General features: G+C 40.1%; 1 protein-coding gene across 2 annotated transcripts in view; it reads left to right on the top strand.

Annotated features, from left to right (window-relative positions):
- MAD1L1 (mitotic arrest deficient 1 like 1) overlaps positions 1-23468 on the top strand; it is a 1159769-nt gene that overhangs the window by 611580 nt on the left and 524721 nt on the right. For both annotated transcript variants that reach the window (XM_077449134.1, XM_077449135.1), the window contains one exon: positions 11141-11229. In XM_077449134.1, the coding sequence (XP_077305260.1) occupies positions 11141-11229 (89 nt within the window). The remainder of the gene's footprint in view (positions 1-11140; positions 11230-23468) is intronic.

The raw sequence follows: 23468 nt of genomic DNA, 5'->3' as shown, positions 1-23468 counted from the left end.
TTATGGCACACAGCACTGAACTCCCAGGAGGCTGCTAATCACCTTCTACACACCATGTGACCTCCTTCTACACACCATGTGACCTCGCATACAGTGTAAAGCATGGCGTGGGACAGAAATAACTGCAGTCTTATCAAACACTACATAAGCAGCACAAGTAAATACTATGAAATCAAACAAGTCGGCTATGAACAGGGAAGCAGGGTTGCCATAGAAATGTTGGATTGAGAAGAAGGCTTGGTTAACAGTACAGGAAGTGCTCATGTAAGGGTGGAAATACACTCCACTCTGGACTCAGAAAACAATACTTAAGATGGTGCTGCCTTACCCCTGGAAAGAATATTTTTAAAGTTTCTTTAAACAGTGAGTAATATGCAATTTGGGCTGGATTACAGTGGCTATAATTTGATATTTACTTATTATAATGGGCTAAATGAAAAGAAGCATCAGAGTGGGAGAGTTTACTTCCTCTTTAAGGTCTGCTTGTAAGCTGGAGTCATCATCTAAGAACACTGTTTTACTACGTAGCTTGGTGTCATCTGAAAACACTGAAATGATACATGTAATCAACTCTATATCATTTATAGATGGATTAAAGGATACGTTCACCTTTTGAAAAAAATAATGAGCAGGCAGTTACCTGAATGCAGGAAGAATCAATGAACCGCCAGCCTCCTTGTAGTTCATTGAGATCTACAAGTCATCAGCTGCAATAGCTAACAATACTTGCAGGCATCCGTTCACAGAAAACTAGTGCCACCACACCAACACCAGTGCAGCAAGTTACAGTTTTACTGGGCACCATCGAAGCAGTCCCAGTGTGACCGGGCCATGCCGGCTTACACTGGTGTGATAAGCTGGCACACACCAGTTTGCAGTATCATTATGCCATTGTAAGCCAGCAACAATGTCTGATTTTTCGCCACCCCAGTCCCAGTGTCGCTGAACCAGTGTAAGTCAGCAGAAGTGTTCCTGATTGCTGCCAGCAGCTTTGCAGCTTGATCACTGCCACACTAATGCAGTGTTGCCTCTTCCTGCCAGCTTCAGGCTTTTTTTCCCATATATTTTAATTGATTATTAATATAAAAATCTGTTGCCCTTCTGTGTAGCTAGGCTGTGAAAAAGTCTTACACACATAGTAACCCCATATGCAGCAGGAGTAGCAGAATGTGTTTTGAGGTGTAATTCTAATTATGATGTGTGTTGGAGATATAAATTGAAAACTTTGTGTAAAAAAAAAAAAAAGTACATGTTCACTTCCTTTCCAGCTTTTTCCAAAACCCACGGCAAGAATTACATTTTCAAAAGACTCATTATGTCTCTTAGAAAATACCTTGGAGTCTTTGTTTTCTAAAATAGGGTCATTGTGTGGGTGTTCCTACTGCCCTGGTGCTGCAGGGCCTCCATAAATGTGATGGGTAGTCGGAAATTTGATGTGTAATTTAATCGAACTTCAATCAAACTTAAACCCAAAAGGTGCTCTTTGGACTTTGAGCCTCATTATGCAAATCTAGGCTGTGAGAAAGTCCTACATGTGGTATCCCCACATTTGGGTGGCACAGCAGAATGTTTTTGTTAGGTGAAATTTTAGGTATGTCTGTGCGGTGTGTAATTTTATTTTGTTTCTTTATTTTCCTAACAATTGTGCAAAAAATTACAGCTTCAAAAAACTCACCATACCTCTTACTAAACACTACTTTCCAACAAGTGGTCAGATGGGGGTGATATTTGTATTCTTGGCATTTCAATACATCAGGATTGACCTAGGGCAGAAACAACTAATCACTTAATTGACAACTAATCAATTATGAAATTGATTACTGTTTTCATAATCGATTAATCTACCAGCCGATTAGTTTGCCTGCATACAGAATGCATTATTTGTTTACATATCAATACAGTGCAGAACACGTACAGCTCAGTACATCATCCATACATGTCCGTAAGTGCCTGAGAAGTTGTGAATTTGTGAAGAGCGATGCCTCATGGGACATGTAGTCCTGGGCAGAAAGTGATTGGTTCAAAAGGCAGAAGTTTTCTTTAGCTTGCTATTGGGGCACTCTATACTGTACTTAATGCACAGCAAAAAGCAGTGTAGAAACAGATCAAAAGCAAACTGCATAGGTGTGTACCGAGCCTTATGCTGGCCACATGGATCAATCTGCAGATGAAAATATTCATATGAAAAATCTTTACATTTTCACTTGCTTTTGACATGGTTTTAAAATGAATGTAACTCAAAACTGTTGATGTTTAACTTGCATTTAATTGATTATGAATGATCTAATTTCTAAGCTATCTATAGTAAAGGCAAAAAAAAACTTGTATGGCTGAGATAACATGCATGTTATATCTGGCTTTCCAAAGACAATAGTAACATTTTTTTCAAGCAGCAATTCACTAAGGCAGGCCATACACGTTTGTTATCTTGGTTGGTATATTCGAACCATGTATAGCCAGGCTGAATGTACTGAGTTGTTCAACTTTGGTACTACCAGCCTGCCGGTTCTTAAGTGCAATTATTGTTAGTGACTGAGGATTGCTTCCGCTGCTCCCCGCTGGGAGAAGAGAATGACAAGGCAAGAAGGTTTCCCGCATCAACACTGTCTTTGTTGATGGGGGAATCAAGCTAATTTCTTGCAAGAAAAGAAATTTGCACCGTGTATGGCCAGCCTAAATGTTTGACATATAATCTGACATTATCGCTGTTGCCTTCTGGGCACAAATTCAACATGATCTTTGAAGGTCATTGTTTAGGTTTGTATTTAGAAGTTCTGTTAGTATGTTTACTTTTTTGTGATAAGTTACTGTATGTGTGGCAATTATGGGACCAAAAATGGGATCCTTATGTGGTTTGAGTGTCATGATTCTATGGTGGCTCTAAGCATCTTCTGGCTAAGTGCAATGCCTGAGTGAAAATCATTGCACAGTTTGGTCAGATGCGGTGCGGCGATAACTGCAGAAATACAATTTTTCTCCAGGCGCGTTCTTTTCTTCAATTCTTTGATGATCTGTTTGGCCTGTAGTACTATTTTCTAACAGTACTCTTAGTCTTGAAGATATCAAATTTTAATAATCTACTTATTCTTGCAGATTAATTTTTAATGGTAACCCACCAAGAAACCGATACAAGAGCTGCAACTGATGTCTTTATTGTGAACACGCAAGCTCCCGGGTTGTCATGCTCATTTTTCCCCACTGTTTGAGTTACTGACCTGAAACATATATACAGGTCAGAAGTCCTGATGTTACTGGCTTCATACTTCAGCTGGGTCCCTGATTCACTAAGCAGTGAAACAAAGATAGCAGTCTATTTTTAAAAATGAATCGTTAATGGCAGTTCCCATATTGCTGTCCTGACAGGTTCCTTTCAAGAAGTGTAGTTTATCAATTTAGTAGAAGCTATGGAGAACTATGTAAATCTCCAGCTTGTTACAATTCTGTTGACGGTAATGAAAATCATTTGTTTCTCTGTAAAATGCTCTTTTACATGGTGCTTCTGATGACATTTTTTTGGAGCTGCACTTATTCCCGGTATCCTCCTGCAATCCATGTCTCTGTAGATCTAAACAGAGCCAGAGTGGGAATAATAAATGCATGTGCTGAGGCAGTCTACAGACAGCGTACCTTCCATTTCCCGTTCTTTCCTGGTATGAATAGACTGGCTCTTCTCTCCTCCCAGCTGCCTTTGATAGACTGAGCCGAGCCACCGATAAGAAGCCTAATCAGAAAATTGAAGGAAACATTTTTCGTTATGATAATCTTATCAGTGTCTGAATAAACAGTGCTGTTGAAAAGCACTGCAGTATTGGTGTGCACCTTGGCTCCTCTCTGCCTGACAAAGGTTGTGCAATGGGATTGATGTGAGAGAATTTGAACATATTTTGTGTCTATTTATTTGCAGGTTTTACTGAAACATTTTTTTAATGAATTTTTATTCTGCTCTTCAAATTACTTTCTTCCCAAGATCCCATTAGTCCTAACACTTTTAAAACAATATAAATCATTTTGGGAAGTTCATCAATAACTTTGCACACAGAGACCATGTGGAGTAATAGCAAAGTGTGATTATGTCTCAGAACTGAGATAAAATTGCTGCTCACTTGAAACTTAATTATATGTGTTCTCCCGTCTAAGTGGTAGGAAGTTGTGTACTGAAGGCAGTGTTTGCCATAGGTCATTCAAATGGCTGTTCGTAGAGTAGCAGGACAAATGAGGGCAACACTCAGACATAATGTTCATGGGTTTTTGTTTTTCACTGCCTGTGGCTACTTTATTGCACATTACACAGAAAGGGAGAGAAAAGGCTTCCTAGAAATTCTGGTTGCCTAGCCAGTCCAAGTTTAAATAACTGAGTCACTGAGAGTGGTGGCTGGTGGCATTTTTTTTCTTTAGGGAGGACAACAAACAGTGCACCCACCGCCCCCCCCCCCCACCCCCATCTATGGCAAGCAGCGCTTCCCCTGCTTCCTCCGCAGGCATCATGGCGGCTTCCGTCATCTCCTCCCTCCTTGGTGACCAATTGGAACACTTCACCTTTCAGTCAGTTGGGAAACAGCCTCAGACTATTTGTTACTGTCAAACAAATGGGTGGGCTCAGTTCGCAGTGCTTGGCTACCTTGACCCACCCTTTTTTTTTTTTAAGCCCATTAGAGCTTCTGGCTCTAATCATGTGCTTTAGAACCCCCTATTGGAAATCATGCATCCTGCATGGGGCTGGACACACGGATAGAGGGTGCAGCACCCGTGCGCCCTTAATGAACAAGCCATTCCTGGTCACTGAACTGAAAAAAAGTGTGCAGCAGGTAAAGTCACCTGCTTAACTTTGTTAAGCGACTCTCTGAAGCCAGCTGTTGGCATAACAACCAGACATTGAGCATTTTCTGCTCTTTAAAGGATTCTTTAAAGTTAAAAGCCTTATAAATGGGGAATAGTTTTTCTTTGGAAGCGTGTTGTTGCTAGTTCTGTAGAACGCATCAGAAAGAGCATTTTACAGTATATTCTTAGAGGAGCTCCAGGCTCCTGAGGCAAAAATTAAGTCAGCAAGCTGTAAATGCTGTAGCTGCGTACTTTTTATTGTAGGACACTTGCCTATCTAGAAATCCAGCAGTGTCTTCACCCAAACTGATTTTTCAATCGGCTATTGGGTGCTGCCTCAGCCATTTCCACTAAGGAAAAGCTAGCTGTGCTCTGGTTGGGCCAGCTGTGGGGGAAGGAGGTGGTGGGCTGAACTTCCTGCTAAGTTTGCCACAACAAACTCAGCCAGAAGTGAGAGTGGTTAACTGTCAAAACCCAGTAGTGCCGAAGGGGGAAGTAGGCAGATAAGCAAAGCTTACCCTTTTGGGTGGAGCTCCACTTTAAGTGTTAAGGCTTCCCATAGATGAGTCCTTTTTTTCATAAAAGAAAAAAGACCTGTTTTCCCCATTCACCCATTTAGGGTGGATGGGGGGAATTCTCCCCTCTGTGTTTTTTTGTATTCAGACAGCTGAGAGTTTTTCCCGCCATCAGAATGCAGTGCTGATGGGGTGGGGAGTATCCAGTTATATTTATTTATTCAGTAGGATTTTTTTTTCCCCCTGGAAGAGATCATGTATTTACATTTTTAAAGGGGTTTTTATATTTTCCTCACACTCAAATGCATGTTTATGGTTTGGAAGATGCAGGTTTTTATTTTTTTTTGTTTTTTTATTTGTCTTTTGTTGAACTTATTGGACGTACAGTGCCTTGAAAAAGTATATCATACCCCTTGAAATTTTCCACATTTTGTCATGTTAGAACCAAATGTATTTTATTGGGATTTTATGTAATAGACCAACACAAAGTAGCATATAATTGTGAAGTGTAAGGGAAATCTAGAGAGTGAAATTTGTGCCCATTCTTCTTTGCAAAATAGCTCAAGCTCTGTCAGATTGGATGGAGAGCATCTGTGAGCAGTAATTTTCAAGTCTTGCCACAGATTCTCAATTGGATTTAGGTCTGAACTTTGATTGGGCCATTATAACACATTCTAACACATAAATATGCTTTAATCTAAACCATGCCATCGTAGCTCTGGCTGTATGTTTAGGGTCATTGTCCTGCTGGAAGGTGAACCTCCGCCCCAGTCTCAAGTCTTTTGCAAACAAACAGGTTTTCTTTTAACTTTGCCCTGTATTTGGCGCCATCCATATTGTCATCAACTCTGGCTTCCCTGTCCCTGCTGAAGAAAAGCATGCCCACAACATGATACTGCCACCACAAAGTTTCACGGTGATGTGCAGTGTTCTTTTTACGCCACACATAGTATTTTGCTTTTTGGCCAAAACTTTCACATTTGGTCTCATCTGACCAGAGCACCTTCTTCCACATGTTTTCTGTGCCCACCCACATGGCTTCTCGAAAGCTGCAAAGGGGACTTCTTATAGCTTTCTTTCAACAATGCCTTTCTTTTTGCCAGTGTCCCATAAAGGCTAGATATGTCAGATATGTGGAGTGCATGACTAATAGTTGTCCTGTGGACAGATCCTTCCACCAGAGCTGCCATGGGCCTCTTGGCTGCTTCTCTGGTTAATGCTTTCCTTGCAGAGCCTGTCAGGTTACATGGACGGCCATATCTTGGTAGGTTTGCAGTTGTGCCATGCTCCTTTTTTTTTTTTCCTTTTTCGGATGATGGATTGAACAGTGATCTGTGAGATGTTCAAAGGTTGGGATATTTTTTTATAGTATAACCCTGCTTTAAACGTCTCCAAACTTTATCCCTGACCTGTCTGGTGTGTTCCTTGGCCTTCATGATGCCATTTGTTCACAAAGGTTCTTTAAGACCCCTTTCACACTGATGCGCTTTTCAGGCACTTTCGCTCTAAAAACAAAGCAACTGAAAAGCTGACGAAAATCTATTTCCATTAAAGTCAATGCATGCTTTCACACTGGGGCAGTGGGCTGGCAGGGCTGTGAAAAACACCCCTCTCCATTGAAATGAATTGAAAGCTCTTCAAAAGCACCTGACATGTTTTACTGGCAGTTTAGAGGCGCCTCAGTGTGAATGTAGCCTAACAAACCTCTGAGGGCTTCACAGATCAGCTGTATTTATACTGAGATTAAATTGCACAAAGGTAGACTCCATTTACAAATTAGGTGTCTTCTGAAGACAATGGGTTCCACTGGATTTTAGTTACGGGTATAAGAGTAAAGGGGGCTGAATACAAATGCATGCCATACTTTAAAAATATTTATTTGTAAAAATTAAACGTTTATAATTTTCCTTCCACTTCACAATTATGTGCCACTTTGTGTTGGTTTATCACATAAAATCCCAACAAAATACATTTATGTTTTTGTTTGTAACCTGACAAAATGTGGAAAATTTCAAGGGGTATGAATACTTTTTTAAGGCACTATGTCTTTTTCAGCCTAATTGACTATATGATCATATGCATAGAGAAATACTTGCTGGGCAGATTTGTCCATGCCAACCTTCTCTTGGAAGAACAGTAGTGTTAGGCTGGGAAAATCATTTTCTGGCTATTGATTTTTTTCTCCTGAGATTGGTTAGATTTGGGTGTCGGCAAATTAGCTTTTATGGCAGATGATTTGTTTTGTGTACAAAAGCAATCAAAAACAGTAAATAAGCTAGCAATCTAGTTTGACATACTATGGTTTACTGATATGATTTTGGCTATTATCAGCAAGATTGGATGTAATCATCTCATGTCTTTTAGCACGCCATTTTATTTACTTCTAACTTTTATTTGCTTATTTTTCCTTAAATGTCTGGCAGTGAATTGGCCTCAATACCAATTCTATTCCATTGTTACAAGAAAATCTTTAATTTATTAGCTATGCTACAGTCTACCTCAATTATGGTTGACAACATCCGTAACATATGCAAGAATAAAATGCGCGCCATTTGTGAAAATGCTGAGAAAAATGACCACAAGGTCAGATAAAGTAATTTTCTCTTTTCTTCCCTGTAACAATAAGTACAGGATAAAACACTTTATGTGTCATTAACATCAAATGCTGACGTTTAATTAAGGATAATTTGAATCAATGAAACCATGGCTGCTATATTTTAGATAAAGGCCATCTGCTGTTGCAGAGCAAAATGCTAAGCATTTTATATTAGAGGGTGATGTGACCCAGTGTGGTGGCAGTACACACACCTGCTTGTGTTTAATATACAACCCACAATCCCCCCTGCTTTTATTCACAAGGCCAAAAGATTTAGCGTACACATAGGTATTGTCAAGCTGCTTTGTCTACTGATGCTTTGCATGGTGTTAAAAAGCTCAAGGGAGAAATTCTCATAAATTCTAATTGAATATGATTCTAAAGTTGAGGACCCTTGAGCAATAATTGAGATAGGTATCCTTTAACGTGGGGTGAATTGACAGCCCCGACTTTTCTCTCTATCATTTGTTTTCAAAGATGAAAGTTGAAGCCTTGATTAATTTCACTGCAGAGAAGTATAGTGGGCTTCTTTCCACAGGATCCGGGATGTCTAAGGCAGAGGAATTGCATCTAATTGGAAGATACATGCAGACATGGGCTGTGGCACTTCTATGATTGCTCTCCTCTGAAGTGAAAACAGAGCCAAGCTTCCTTTAATTGTGGCTGTTTGAGAGCTGTCTGTGACACTTCTAGATATAAAGAGAATTTGTCATTGAAAAAGAACACTTGAACATGCAGAAGTTCAACAGGGTAAAGCGAAACACACACAAGCAATTGGGCAAATAATAGGATTTGAGTTTGGTCTTTAAACTATTAAAATAATTCAGGCTACAAATATATGATTAAACTTTATTTTAGCATGACCTAATTTGTCTAAATTTCACTCTTTAGCTTGACCGTCAGGAGGTCAGAGGTTGCTACCTTGTCAAACAATTGATGGCACATGGCATCTTTCTTCTACTGAGAGTTCTTAAAGCGGAGTTGCATCTATTTAAAAGTCAGCAGCTACAAAAAGTGTAGTTGCTGACTTTTAATAAACAAACACTCACTTGTCCCATGGTCCAGCGATGTAGCCGCTTCTCTCCCCCTCTCTGTGGCACTGGCATTGCAAGATGTGGGCGCCTGGCTGTGGCTTCCCAACTGAGCGTGCACTGCGTGTGTGCGAGCCTGGCTCCTCTTTATGAATGGGCAGGCATGCTTCTGGGATCTGGAACATGTCCCAGAAGATTGCAGGGAGGAAATGGGGATAGGTGAACTTTCGCTCGGTGCTGATGCCCCAGGAGGGAAAGTGGGAGCTGGGTATCTGTAAAAACTAGGTAAAAGCCCATCTCCCCCCCCCCCCCAAAAAAAAAAAATGACATACCAAATGTGTCATGTCAGGGTGGTCACAAGTACCTAAAGTGAAAGTTCCACTTTTGGGTGGCACTCCGCTTTAATATTGTCAGCAAAGTCCTGTTCTAAAGAGAAATGCAAACAACTTCATGGCTCTATTATTTGATGCTGTTATATGCACTCTGAAACTGGTGAACAGAATGTGAGGTTAATCACTTTACAGGATAGGAAATGTCAAATTTCAAGTGGCTTTTGAGTCCTGACTCCCAAGCTCTTAAGCCATACTCAAATAGATTAATATAAATAATAATAAAAAAAAAAAAAATATATATATATATATATATATATATATATATATATATATATATATATATATATATATATAGTTACTGAAGATTTTTACATTTCTACTAGTGTTTGTCCAGCTTTAGATTAGCTTTAGATTAGCAATGGTTAATATAGGAGTTGTTGTTTAATAGTTGCAACACTTTTGTATAAGCTTGGCAACTGTTTTGTCAGGTAAAATAACATTCAGTTTTCATACACAGAAAGGTCTGTGGACTGTGCACACTACTACTGTATCAATCACCAATGCTGTTAGACTTCTCCAATAAACAGTGCTGTAGCTCATATGAGACAATTTCAAATTCACTTTACTGAAGCAAGACTGGTACAATTAAGCTGGCCATACACTGGTAGATTTTCATATAGGATAAAAAAAAAATTCCTTCTTGCTTCTCCAATTTTATTTTGTCAACAGTCAAAAAGTCATAGATTTGACTCCATTGAGAGTCCATTCACACAGGAGCAACTTTGGATCCGACTTGAAGTCGTCCCAAGTTGCCTCAAGTCGCGCAACATGATAAATTCAATGTAAGTGAATGAGAGCCGTCTTAATGTACACTACTGAAGTCGCTCCGACTTCAGAAAAGGTTCCTGTACTACTTCAATCCGACTTCTAGGCAACTTGTACCCATTGATTTCAATAGAAGTTGCCTCCAAGTCTGATCCCCTGTCTTAACTGAAGCAACTTTCCAGGAAGTAAAAATTGTTTTCTAGGCAAACCCCTCCCTCCCACAGAGCTGATTATTATGTGATTGGCCACTGGTAAAGTCTCCTCTCCTGGAAGCAACTTCAAGTTGCCTTGTAAGTTGCCTCAAGTCGTGCTGTGATTCATACTCAAGTCGTGTCCAAGTTGCCTCACAAAGTCTCGCTCAAAGTCGTGTTGCCCCTGTGTGAACAGACCCTAACTATTAGAAAAGCGAACAAGTGTTCCAAAAAGAAACATTTTCTATCAAAATTGTACTGGTCTGTGGCCAGCTTTAGGCTGGTGTTACAGCAACGCTGATACCAAAATTAGCTTTTGGTAAGCAATGTTTCTATAAAGAGAGGACTAACCACTTTTCTTTCTCAATGCCTATGCAGCCTTGCACTGTTATTCATCCATGGAATTTCCTGGGAGTGTAAATATCCTGTGTAATCTGCTTTACTCCCTGGTTCTTGAAGCCAACCCTACAACCTGCAGCTGCAGCATTTTGTAGCTGCTAACTTTTTTTTTTTTTTTTCTTCCCTATTTAAGGCATCAATCTTATTATGTCTGCAATCTCTGACCACCTCTTTTATCATGTCCCAAGTCTCTGACCACCTCCTATATTATGTACACAGTATCTGACAATCTCTTGTATCATGATCATAGTCTTTGACTATATCCTATTGTGTGTGTGCTACCGCTGACGATGGATATTTATGCAATTTTATGTGCAGCCCCTTGGTGATGCCGGTAGCCAGACTTGAGGCGCCCCATATAAAGAAAGTTGTATTTATAATTGTAATACATATATATTATGATATAATATATATATATATTTTTTTTTATCAGCTAACATCAGAACTGAAACTCTTCAAGTCTCAGATGGGTACATCAGACCAGAGCCTCTCCATCAATAATGAGACTATCAACTCTCTAAGGTATGTTAAAAAAAAAAAAAAAAATGAAACCGACTATGTGCAGCCTAATTTAAGTATGATTAATTGTATATTGTTTGTAGGTTATGCATTACACTAACGGGATCTGTCACATAGAACAGCACAAGTGATAATCTATCTTTACGTTAATCTGTCACACATCAGGCAAGATCATTGCTGGGAAATGATAAAAGGGCCTTTTGCATTCATGCCGTTACTGAGTAATCTGTGATGAAAAATCAGGTGTTTTAGTACCTGTTCTTGGCCTGGTCACTGCAGATTATTTAAAAGGCACCTTAACCACTTAGGCCCCGGACCAATTTTCAGCCAAAGGACCAAGCCCCTTTTTGCGATTTGGCACTGCGTCGCTTTAACTGACAGTTGCTCGGTCCTTTTTTTCCCCACAAATAGAGCTTTCTTTTGGTGGTATTTGATCACCTCTGCGGTTTTAATTTTTTTGCGCTATAAACAAAAATAGAGCGACAATTTTGAAAAAAATTCAATATTTTTTACATTTTGCTATAATAAATAATCCCCCAAAAATATATATAAAAAAACATTTTTTTCCTCAGTTTAGGCCGATACGTATTCTTCTACATATTTTTGGTAAAAAAAAAATCACAATTACCGATTATTGATTAGTTTGCGCAAAAGTTATAGCGTTTACAAAATAGGGGATAGTTTTATAGCATTTTTATTAATATATATATTTATTTTTTACTAGTAATGGCGGCGATCAGCGATTTTTAATGTGAGTGCGACGTTATGACGAACACATCGGACATTTTTGGGACCATTGTCATTTATACAGCAATCAGTGCTATTTAAATGCACTGATTCCTGTGTAAATGACACTGGCAGTGAAGGAGTTATCCACTGGGAGCAGTGTAGGGGTTATATATGACATTATGTGTTTTTTTTTTATTGTAGGGGGTGTGGCCTGGCATCTGATGTCACTGATTGTCCTTCCCTATAAAAGGGAACAGGCGATCGGTGACAGCCACACAGTGAAGCACGGGGAGAGGTTTGTTTACACAGACCTCTCCTTGTTCTTCAGCTCTGTGACCCGATCACAGGACACCAGTGGCGATCAGGTCCGCTGGTCCCGCAGCCACGGTCACGAAGCTCAGGACCGGTGGCGCGCTCCCGACCCACGGCTGGCCACTTAAAAAGCAACATACAGGTACGTGCTTGTGCCCAGCCGCACCATTCTGCCAATGTACATCGGCGTGAGGCGGTCCTTAAGTGGTTAAACATTAGTTTAAGTAGTAGTAGTATTAAACTGTAACATTATTCCGAGTACTAACAGTCTCACCATAGTGAACTAATGCAAGAACAGTGTGCTTGTAATCTCCATTAAAGATCCTCTGACTGCCAGACACATCTTTTTCCATCATGACAGTTCGTTTGTTTTTTACTTTTTCTCTCTGCCATAGTTGATCATCTCCAGTCACTTCTTTGCAATGCATGAACCTGGACACACTCAGTTCTTGGCAGTCTAGGATAGGTTCAGTGTACAAGCTTCAAAAGAGACTTGGATCAGTCACATTTTTTCCTCAATCAGCAACCTCGGCTCGCCTGCTGTTTTGGAACTACAAGTCCCATGAGACATTGCAAGACCCTGACAATCACAGGCATGACTCCTAGAGGCAGAGGAGTGATGGGATTTGTAGTTTCACCACAGCTGGAGGGTCGAGGTTGCCTACCCCTGGATTAGATAATATTTTGATAAAGAAAACTGTCTCTAACATTCGTGTTAGCATGCACACACTTCAGCAGTAACTATCAATGTTTTACTGCTATAATGGAATTGTGCTTTGGCACAACTGCTTTTAGTCCAAATCAGAGGTGCATGGGAAAGGTTGACAAGAGTACAGCTGAAATGAGTGAGTGTTGTAATATTAGAAGAACTGCCTGTGGACACACCTTGCTGGTAGGATACATGGGTAAGGTTAAGCAGGGAATATACAGAAATAGATTACACTTTTTGAGAAACAACAGTTTTGGTTCAAGTGTTAGGGTTAACAAGCACAATAAAAATGTGAGATATACAATATGTATATGTGTGTGTGTGTGTATATATATATATATATATATATATATATATATATATATATATATATATATATATATATATATATATATATATATACACACACGTGCGTCAGGAAAAAGTAATTCATAGGAAACCAGCTTATCCTGTTACAGGTTCAAAATGTTCTTGTAGATACTTTGTTGCTCAGACATTGCATACAGGAAAGGATAGGGAAAATAATATTCATATCTTACAGAGCTGTAGTCCTGTGCTCTGTTTCAACCAGGAACGCCATTTACCTAGAGTTTCCATGCTCTTTAATGTTTTGGTGTGGATTTCTGGTGGATGTTCTGGTTTCCTTTAACAAGCCAGAAGCATAATATACAAATTTGCATCAACCTATTTACTGTGTGTATTTCTAGCTATGGTAGGAATGTAGATATAAACTCTATGTATCAATAACAATGGCCTTTTTCTAATTCTGTATTTTTAATAAAAAAGCATTAACGTTGCTTTTAAAAAATTGGGAACATCCCAGTCTCTCCTGGCAATAGGAGTGCCACCAAGGGAACCGCTCCAACATTCAAAACTTCCTCATACACACCAGATCCAGGGGAATTTAAGATGAGAACATGAGCATGTTGCCCTCCTAAAAAGGTATTCTTTGGATACAGGCTAGTATGGCCCAGGAACCTTAAAGCACAACTTCAGTCCTTTTTTTTATCTTTCCATCTATTAAATTCTCTGCCTTTGTTGTTTTAACTTTGGATAGTAAAACATTTTTTTTTCTGCCAGTAAATACCTTATACAGCCCAGTTCCTGTTTCCTGTCTGGTAAAAGGCGTAGGTTTATGACATCATGCACATGCTGTCTCTCTCTAATGAGAGTTTGCCAGGAAGGGAGGGAGGATGAGTCATAAGAGGGTCAATGAGAGCTGCAGAGCTGGGGGGGTGTGTCTGTGTAAATCCAGGAAGTGAACAGGCTGCAGCTTCAGCTGCCCACAGTTAAACTAGATGCAGCCAGTCTTAGAGTAGGGAGATTTCTGCAGCATATTTGGCAAGTACAGAATCACAGTATATATAAAATAATATGCAAAGTGATTGGAGGGAAGCTTCAGAATAGCAACAATTTTTTTATTAAAAATTATGTGAGCAGACTTCAGTTCCTCTTTAAGTTTACTTTACCCCTCTTTTAAGTATCCTCGTAAACAAACCTAGAGTTGCCTAGGATCACTTATAGGTTGGTCATTCCTTCCCCCAAGTATACCCGCGTTACTGCTCCCACACACACTCCTCCCAGTCCTACTTCCCCCATTCCTATTTGTACCAAACTCCAAATTTACTATCTACTTTTAGCAAGATCTTTGTACAGACTTGTTGACCTTCCTAATACAAGCATAATGTCCATGTCCTGTGTACCCTGGAAAAATGCTGCATGGTCCTTAATGACTTACATAAAAGCACAAGAAGCTTTCATCAAGGAAACACTTCTCTGCCCACAGACCCACTCAGATGAAAGATCACTGCTTCGCTACGTAAAATCCTATACTGAAAACAATGCCCTCTATTCCATGGGATTGTTATAGGTAATAATAGCTGTGAGCCTTTTTGTAAAAAAATAAAAATAAAGTATAAACAACATTATTGATACAAATGCATTAAAAATGACTAAAATAGAGGCAAATTGATGCTACATGGCAGAGCTGCACGATTCTGGTCAAAATGAGAATCACAATTTTTTTGCTTAGAATCACAATTCTCACAGCTTAGCATCATCTTTCATATTATACAAAAAAAAGTGGGCAAACTTTACTGTTTACTTTTTTTTTAATTCATTAAAGTGTATTTCCCCCCCCCCCCCCCCCCAAAATGCATTTGAAAGACTGCTGTGCAAATACAGTGTGACATAAAATATTGAAACCACCACCATTTTATTCTCTGTGGTCTCTGTTATATATATATATATATATATATATATAACAATCTATATCATGTTTCTTTTTTTTTTTTCGGAGGTTCAAAGTAATTTTCTAGCAAAAAATAATGATTTTAACTTGAAAGTGTCAGAAAAAGGTTTAGTCTTTAACCCCCCTGACGGTATTCCCGAGTCTGGTTCGGGGTGGAATTTTTATACCAAAAGCGGTAACCCCGAGCCAGACTCGGGACCGCATCGCTGGATCCAGGAGGACGCTTACTTACCTTCTCCCTTGGATCCAGCGATGTCCCCGTGCTGTACGAGCGAGCCGTGTCTCGCTCGATCTATCACGGAGCCAATCTCCGTTCCCTGCGAGTGTTGCGACGCACGGGAACACAGTTTGGCGCCAAATTCAAAAAGTGAAACACTCACTATACATACAGTATAATGTAATCTTACATCCCCTTTGTCCCTAGTGGTCTGCCCAGTGTCCTGCATGCAGTTTTATATTATAAAAACTGTTCTTTATGCCTGGAAACTGGAGATTGTCCATAGCAACCAAAACTGTCCCTTTACATCAAAAATTATTTTAGACCAGCTAGAAAGCGCAAATAAATTGTAATCACTCGCAGAATTGAGCGATAGCGATTTGTGGGGAGATCCGTCATCAAATATTGAAAAGTAATGACAGTGACAATTCTGCAACTGAGCAAATGTCTGTGTTTTTGATTTGATTACATTATTGAATAATTTTTATTATTGTTATATTATTATTTGGTACAATTATTTAAAATTATTTATATTATAATTTATGATTTCATTTTTCAAACTTTATCATACCCGGGATGTCTGCTAGACTCTGGTTTGGACAGATTTAAGTGAGTTATTGCTAAGAATTACAGGACTACAATATAAAACGCCAAATTTTCATGCAAAACAATTGTACCGCTTTTAGCACCTAAAATCCGAAATAATCTTACCGCCAGGGAGGTTAAGTGACCCTCCTTTACAGACTGAAGTTCGTTCTTTTGATCTAAAGAACAAAACATTACATTATTTGTAGTTAATTCCGCTAGGAATGTTGTGAAACTTGGCAGACTGCCTGTTTGTTTGTATTCTTGTTTGACAGCTGTCAGCTTGAGCTGAGAAAACTCTGCATAGAATCGCAAAAATGCTTTGTTAAGATCGTGAATGGGGACAAAATTGCAATCTCCATTCTTAACGATTAATCGTGCAGCTCTACTACATGGTACATGTGTGAATATCACAAAGTAATTTACAATAGGTAAAACTTGTCAATAATACAGTAGATAGCAGAAGCACCCAACATGTTTCGAGACAGGGCTTTACAATTCCTACTGTAATTTATTTTGTGATATTCACACCTGTACCATATAGCCGCTATTTGCCTCTAATTTAGTCCTTTTTAATGCATTTGTATCAATAAATTTGTTGATTTTTTTATTTTTTTAATTAAAAGCCCACATACATTATTACCTATAATAGTTCCATGGAACAGAGGGCATTGTTTCCACTACTAATTTCCATGCAGGCTCCACAGACAAAAAGTATAATGGGTGTTAGCACTACCCTTGCGCAAACAGTCCCCTGGGTAGCTATTGATGAGTACAAAGGGCTTTTTTTGTACCCAGAATGCTACCTTTTCCAACATTTACCTGCCTCTTCATACAGTGTGCAAAGCACTTAAATCATACATGAAAGGAATACTCCTCAAACATAGTGTATACCTGTCAGGCCGACTCACATTTTTAAATTTAATACAATATCAACAAACTAAAAACACGAGAATGCACGAGAAAAAAAAAAAAAATGTTGAATGCACCCTCCTGCAAAACTAATGAATAGCTCTCTGCTAACCAAATGTTGTTACTTCAAACCCTGTTGCAGTTTGTGGATAGCTGGAAACAAGATTCTTTCTCTCCTCGACAGAACAATCTAAAATACTAATGCTCTCCTATCAGTTCACTGTCAGTAATAGATATCAGGAATCTGGGTACAAAAGAGTAACTGGCTGGTACCACACCCTTTCCCTTACTATTTACCCTTCAGTATCGAGGACTTGCTGAAGATATGACCAGGCCCCAGTTGATGTGCTTCATATCTTCTGGTCCTGCCCAGCCCTGCGGACATTTTGGACACGTGCGCACGTTGGCTGCTGGCTTTCCGGCCCGCTGCTTAGCAACCAGCTTTTTGTCAAATTTATTTTATTTATTTTACTTTTTCAAATACCATATTTGATACCACCAGCAAAACCCTGGTGGTAATTTATCACATGCTTTTTTAATGCTCTGGTCCGTTTGCGAATTGGACTTAAGAGCTTTTTATGCAGTATTTTCCGGCACATTTTTTCCCCGAGTAAATACTGCATAATCGTGTTTTTTTTTTGTTTTTTTTTTGTGAATTGGACATGGTTTACCACATGTAATAATTTATGCAAATGAGTAACATGATACCCTTATTGCATGCAGAAAACCTTAGTGAATTGATCCCAATTTTGCTGTCTGAAGTTCAATTTAAGACCAAATGACCTTAAACAATGATGGGTTTTACTGAAAAAAAAATCTTAATTTCAAGCACAAAACTTTATAACTCTAACCAACTTCCGCTTCCAGCGCCACATAGAGAGGAGCTAGGAGATCTCTGCTCCCGCCACGCTCTTCTCTAAATCTGCTCCCAGGCCAGCTAACACCCAATGTACGCCCTACTATTGCCTTCCCTCCTCCATGGATTGCTTTGTGGAGCGATCCTCGCACCCCTCATCCCTGGCCCACAACTCTCGTTGAGCCTTTGCACCCTGCCTGCAGCCCCAGCCTTCCCATCTGCGGCTCTGGTGGACCCTGCCTCTCCAGCTGGGATTGCTCAGTCGGTGGTCTCTCTTCACACTTGTGCTCACTGCGGCTGTAGATCAGGCAGTTCTTAAAGGGCTGAAGCAGTTGCACACGGATCTGCAAACCCACACCCTAAGAATCACACATGCAGAAGAGTGCATCTCCACCATTGAGGTATCAGCCACAGTGGCCAGACTCTCTACAACATGCAAGGAGCTGCAGAACAAGGTCAGGGATCTTGAAAAACGACTGAGGCGCAAAAACCTGTCAGTTGCCTCTCGTGATATGGCTATGTCTAACATTTATGCTGTCAATTCTCCAACTCAGGCCTTCTATCAGAACATGATCTCCTGGCCCATGCAATTCCCTGAACCTTGTCATCTTATTGGCAGAGACTTCAACTCAGTTATGCACCCTTCAAAAAGATCGCACACCAGGGTCTACCCACAGACTTCCCATGCAGCTACCATTCTAGCCCACTCGGTTTCTACGCTCCAGTTCTCAGATGTATGGCGCACATCCCACCCTACTGATCAGGACTACACTTTTTTTCTCCCATCCTCATGATTCCTTTTTGCACATCAATTACTTTTTTCTGCTCCTCAACACTGCTTCCCCTAGTGACCACCTCTGACATGGGAAACATGGTAATTTCAGACCACTGTCCCATTAGTATTCAATTCTCTGAGCTTAAATCTTCCCGACTAACCTCTACCTGGTGTTTTCCCCCCTATCTAGCAGGCAACAAGACTTTAAATGCACCCTGTGGTCTGCCAGGGCAGAATTTGTGGAGACTAATTGTGCACATCTTTCTACTCCCAACCTATTTTGGGAGGCCGGAAGGCTTTCTCAGGGGGTGCATTATTACTTATACCTCACAATTTAAAAAACAAATTTGCCTACAATATTTAAAAGCCAGTGCAACCCTCCATTCAGTCCTCCTCTCTAAAATCATTGTGTCTCAGTTAGCCCGATTCTCCCTTCGATTCTACACCAGGCCCAGTCAGGATTTGTACCAGGCCACTCAGTTACTCTGAATATCCGCAAGGTTTTGGTAGCTCTTGAGCATGCTAGGACCCACTCTGACCAGGATATAGTGATTCTTTCACTTGATGCAGAAAAGGCTTTTGTTAACATTAACGTTTCCTGGTTATTCATGGTCACGAAAGCCTTCGGCATGTCAGGCCCAATTCTCAACTTTATCCAAAACCGTACACCTCTCCAACAGCCCACCTCGTCTCCCCAGACTTTCTCTGGACATCTCTCCCTAAGGGCACCAGGCAAGGATGTCCATTTTCTTTTCTTCTCTTTAATATTGCCATAGAACCGTTGTCTAAAATCTTGAATTCACCATAGGAGATTAGCGGTATCTCTAATGGCAATCAAACCTTTTCGCTCTGCCTTATTCGCAAATTATATTCTTCTTTTTCCCACCAACCCCTCCTGACATTTCCATTCTTCAGGAACTGTTTTTGACCTTCCATTCCTTCACGGGCTTACAGATCAATTTTGATAAGAGTGAGATTCTAGCCCTCAAACCATCCATGTCCTCAGGATGAATTGACTCTTCCCCATTTATTGTAGCTAAACACTACTTTACCTATCTTGGTATTTGCATTGGTAGGGAACGGTCTTCCTTATATAACCTTAATTACCCTCCACTGATAGCAAAGATTGTACAGGAGTTGGAAGCATGGGCATCCCTTCCCCTTTCACTCTTTGGGAGATGTCATCTCTTCAAAATTGTTTAATTTGCCAGATTACTCTACCTTCTGCAGACCTGTTTGTGACCTTCCATTCCTTTATCTGGCAAATTTGCCAGATTACTCTACCTTCTGCAGACTCTTCTTCACTTATTGAAAAACTCAGATGTCCAAAAAAATTATTTGTCCTTGCTTAATTTCCTGTGGTGTGGTAAAAAAAAAAAAACAGCATTGCACTTCAAATCACTGTACCTAAAGATCCCATGCTTGTTGTCTTCGGATGTGACACCTCGGTGACTTCTCCACCAACCTCCACTCTTAAAAATCTCCCCCAATGAGCCTATTTATGTCTCCTGGTAGCTTATAGAACCATAATGCAAGCTTGGATAAATCCATCCCCGCCACAATTGTTGGCAGTAAAGCAAGCGCTTCAGATTTTTAAACTACAAACCCATGAGTCGCTTCATCACTGCTACATGGAGCGCTCCTTTTCTATTGGTGATATTGCCACTCATATAAAGCCTTTCCGCTACACTGATTGGCTAACTCACTGGCCAAACTTAAAATGTGAGATACCCCCTCCTCCCCCCCCCCCCCCCCCCGAGTATCAGACCCCCATGTCTTCCCCTTCTTAGACATTCCAAACCTTAGTATTGTGTTTATTAACTGTTTGTTTCATTTATCTGGTTGCCAACTTATCCGCTTCCACTCCTGAGGTCCTATTGGTAGATCCTGTTTCTTTGTATTTATCCTAGGATAGTAGTAGTCCTGCTGTGTGACATATTTCGACCTAGGGTATGAGAATGTTTTCTTTCTTTCTTTGTTCATTTTGTACAGTGAAGGCGTTATGCCTCACTCCAAAACCTTCCCTGAATCATTGTACTGTTGTTGTCTTTTATCAAAAAAAATAACATTTAACAAAAAAAAAAAAAACTCTAAACAATCTTTCTAAAATCTGTGAGTGGGTAACTTTTTTTTTATTGTCATCCGTATGGAATTTCACTTGCTATTGACAAATATCTGATACAATACAGACAGTTGAGCCACTGGGTGAATCCATTGGTAAGTAGCAGTGTTTCTCTGTTTGGAGGAACCACAATCGTCCCCATTATATCAAATTAAGGTCACCAAAATCTGCTCAGTGACAGTCTGATTGAGTTGGTGCCTGTAGCAAGCCTCTGAAGGAATACAAACATGTCTGTTGTATTAGAGTATTTGCAGTTAACCCTATTGATTCTGCAAAAACTTTGAGTAACAATCTCATGGATTCTGAATAAATTGTAAAAACTGTAAAAAAAAAAAAAAAAAAGTTGTGTTAGAATGTCATTTGTGCAATTGCTAAATAAAGGAGAACATAAGTTGGCTGTAAACATTCTAGATTTAGCTTTAAGGTTTACAATAAATGATACTGCAGCTCAGTAATGCAAGTAACACACATTAAGCATTACCCAGGTGTGAATGGGTTCTTAATGAAGGTGGAAAACGAAAAAGAAAATTAACTGTTATGTATTTTTTTGCATTTTTTTAAAGGCTCATCTTCATTGGAAAAATAATACATCTTTATTCTTTTTTCCTGATTTCATGAATACAATATTTTAATTCGTCAGATCTCCCCAATCATTTTTGATTTATTTCTTTTTTCTGTAAATTTTGTGGTTGTTTTTTTAATCAAGATCTCCTTTTACAACATTTTGCTCATTCATAGCTAGGTTGAAAAAAGAAATTTAGTTCAACCAAAAAAAAAAAAAACACGTACAATCCCATGTGCACAATCCCATACCCACAGTTGATCCAGAGGAAGACAAAAAACCACAACAAAGCATAGTCCAATATGCTACAGTAGGGGAAAAAAATGTCTTCCTGATCCCCCGAGAGGCATTTTCCCTGGATCAACTTTACCTATAAATGTTAATACCCAGTTATATTATGTACATTTAGGAAATTATCCACACCTTTTTTAAAGCAATCTACTGAGCTGGCCAGAACCATCTCTTGAGGGAGTCTATATGCCACATTTTCACTGCTCTTACTGTGAAGAAACCATTTCTTTAGATGTAAAGAGTGCCCAAAAACAAACAAAAAACATATCCCCCTTTAATCTCCCCTTCTCAAATGAGAATAAAGAGAGAAAAAATTCAGTTCTAATCTTTCCTCCTAGTTGAGCTCCTCCATGCACTGCAATCAGTAGATGGCGAGTAAGGCTGCTGCAGACACGGCCTCTAGCTTTCTGCCCTCTGTATGGGTTTTCATTTATAAAGCTGGAAGATGTATGAATAGACTACAGAACTAGTCCATTGAGAACTACAAGCTGTCTGCCACAGTGGCAGACTGGACTGTACTTATTTCACAGACCTATGTTAATGAATGATGGGGCTTTGCAGGCGGAGCTCAGGGGGTGAGATGTAGGGTTGGAACATGGTGCACCCTAAATACAGGTGTAATACAGGTGTAACATGTTCACAAAGGTGAACTTCACTTTTAAATTACAACTGCTATAAATACCCGCTCTATCTTTTATATTGGCTTCTTATCCCCATACCCAGCAGCCATCGGACTGGGAAATGAGGTTGACAGGATTTGGGTCTGTGTCAATGGCATCTGTTTGAGATCTTTCTAAGATCATTTAAAATCCATTGACAGGTGCGTTTGACCTGTGGTTGACCTACGTCAAATGGGATTTTCATTTGACATATGGAAATTAAAAATCCTCACCTCAAGCGAACTAAAGCCCAATGACACAGGCTCTGCCGTGTATTTTTATTCTAAGTGTTTGTAAATGAATGTCCCCAGCCCAGGGGCAGATCCAGAGGGGGCGGAGGTGCAACAGGGCAATTGCCCCCCCCCCCAGTTGCAGATGAGCGGCGACCAGTCAGCGGGTGAGTGAACAGGTGGCTCTGCTGGGGGAGTGGAGCTTAACGGGTGGGTGAGTGAGTGGACAGCAGGGTGGGCAGGCGAGTGAACGGGCGATGCAGTGGGCTGGTAAGTGAATGGTCGGACGGCTCGTTTGGGGAGCGGGCGTTCCAGTCGGCATGCCAATTAGTGGGTGGGACAACAGAGAAATTACATTATTTTTCACTGTCCGTCCTCACTGTGCAGGCTGCCGCGGGCAGCAGAGAGATTACATCATCTCTCTGCTGTCTGACTTCACTCTGGGACACAGGACATGACAATCCACACCTTAGCAGGAAAGTGACAATTGTAGGTGTCATGTGACAATCCGCAATGTGTGGCAGGTGACGTGGCATGTGACAATTTGCAACGTATGACAGGTGACGTGGCAAGTAACAATCCACAAATTGGGGCAGGTGACATGGCAATTGACAATCCACAGCTTCTGTCAGTGACGTGCCGATCCACATCTGGTGGCAGGCGACAGTGGCAAGTGACACACTCAGGGCTCCCACTGATTCTGCAATATTGTAAGTTGAACAATTTAATTTTATGTAACAATGTAATAAAATAAATAATGCACTTCAATCATCCTGACACCATATCAACCATGGTACCAGGATGATTGAAGCGTCAACACCAGCCATTTCCCCGATAAATTGCCCACACAAAAAATGTTTTCGGGTACTGCCCCTCCCGGGAATAGACCCTGGATCCGCTCCTGTACCAGATACAGATTTGCACTCACTATTCCTTTAAAGCAGACGTCTGCCCACCTCACAAAAAATTAAGTCAGCAGCTACAAATACTGGAACTGTTGACTTTTAATATATGGACACTTACCTGTCCAGG

This window comes from Lithobates pipiens, unplaced genomic scaffold (assembly GCF_037356315.1).
Source record: "Lithobates pipiens isolate NorthernLeopardFrog02 unplaced genomic scaffold, aLitPip1_a1.2 Scaffold_22, whole genome shotgun sequence".
NCBI classification, from domain to species: domain Eukaryota; kingdom Metazoa; phylum Chordata; class Amphibia; order Anura; family Ranidae; genus Lithobates; species Lithobates pipiens.
This window is presented reverse-complemented; position numbering and strand designations above follow the sequence as displayed.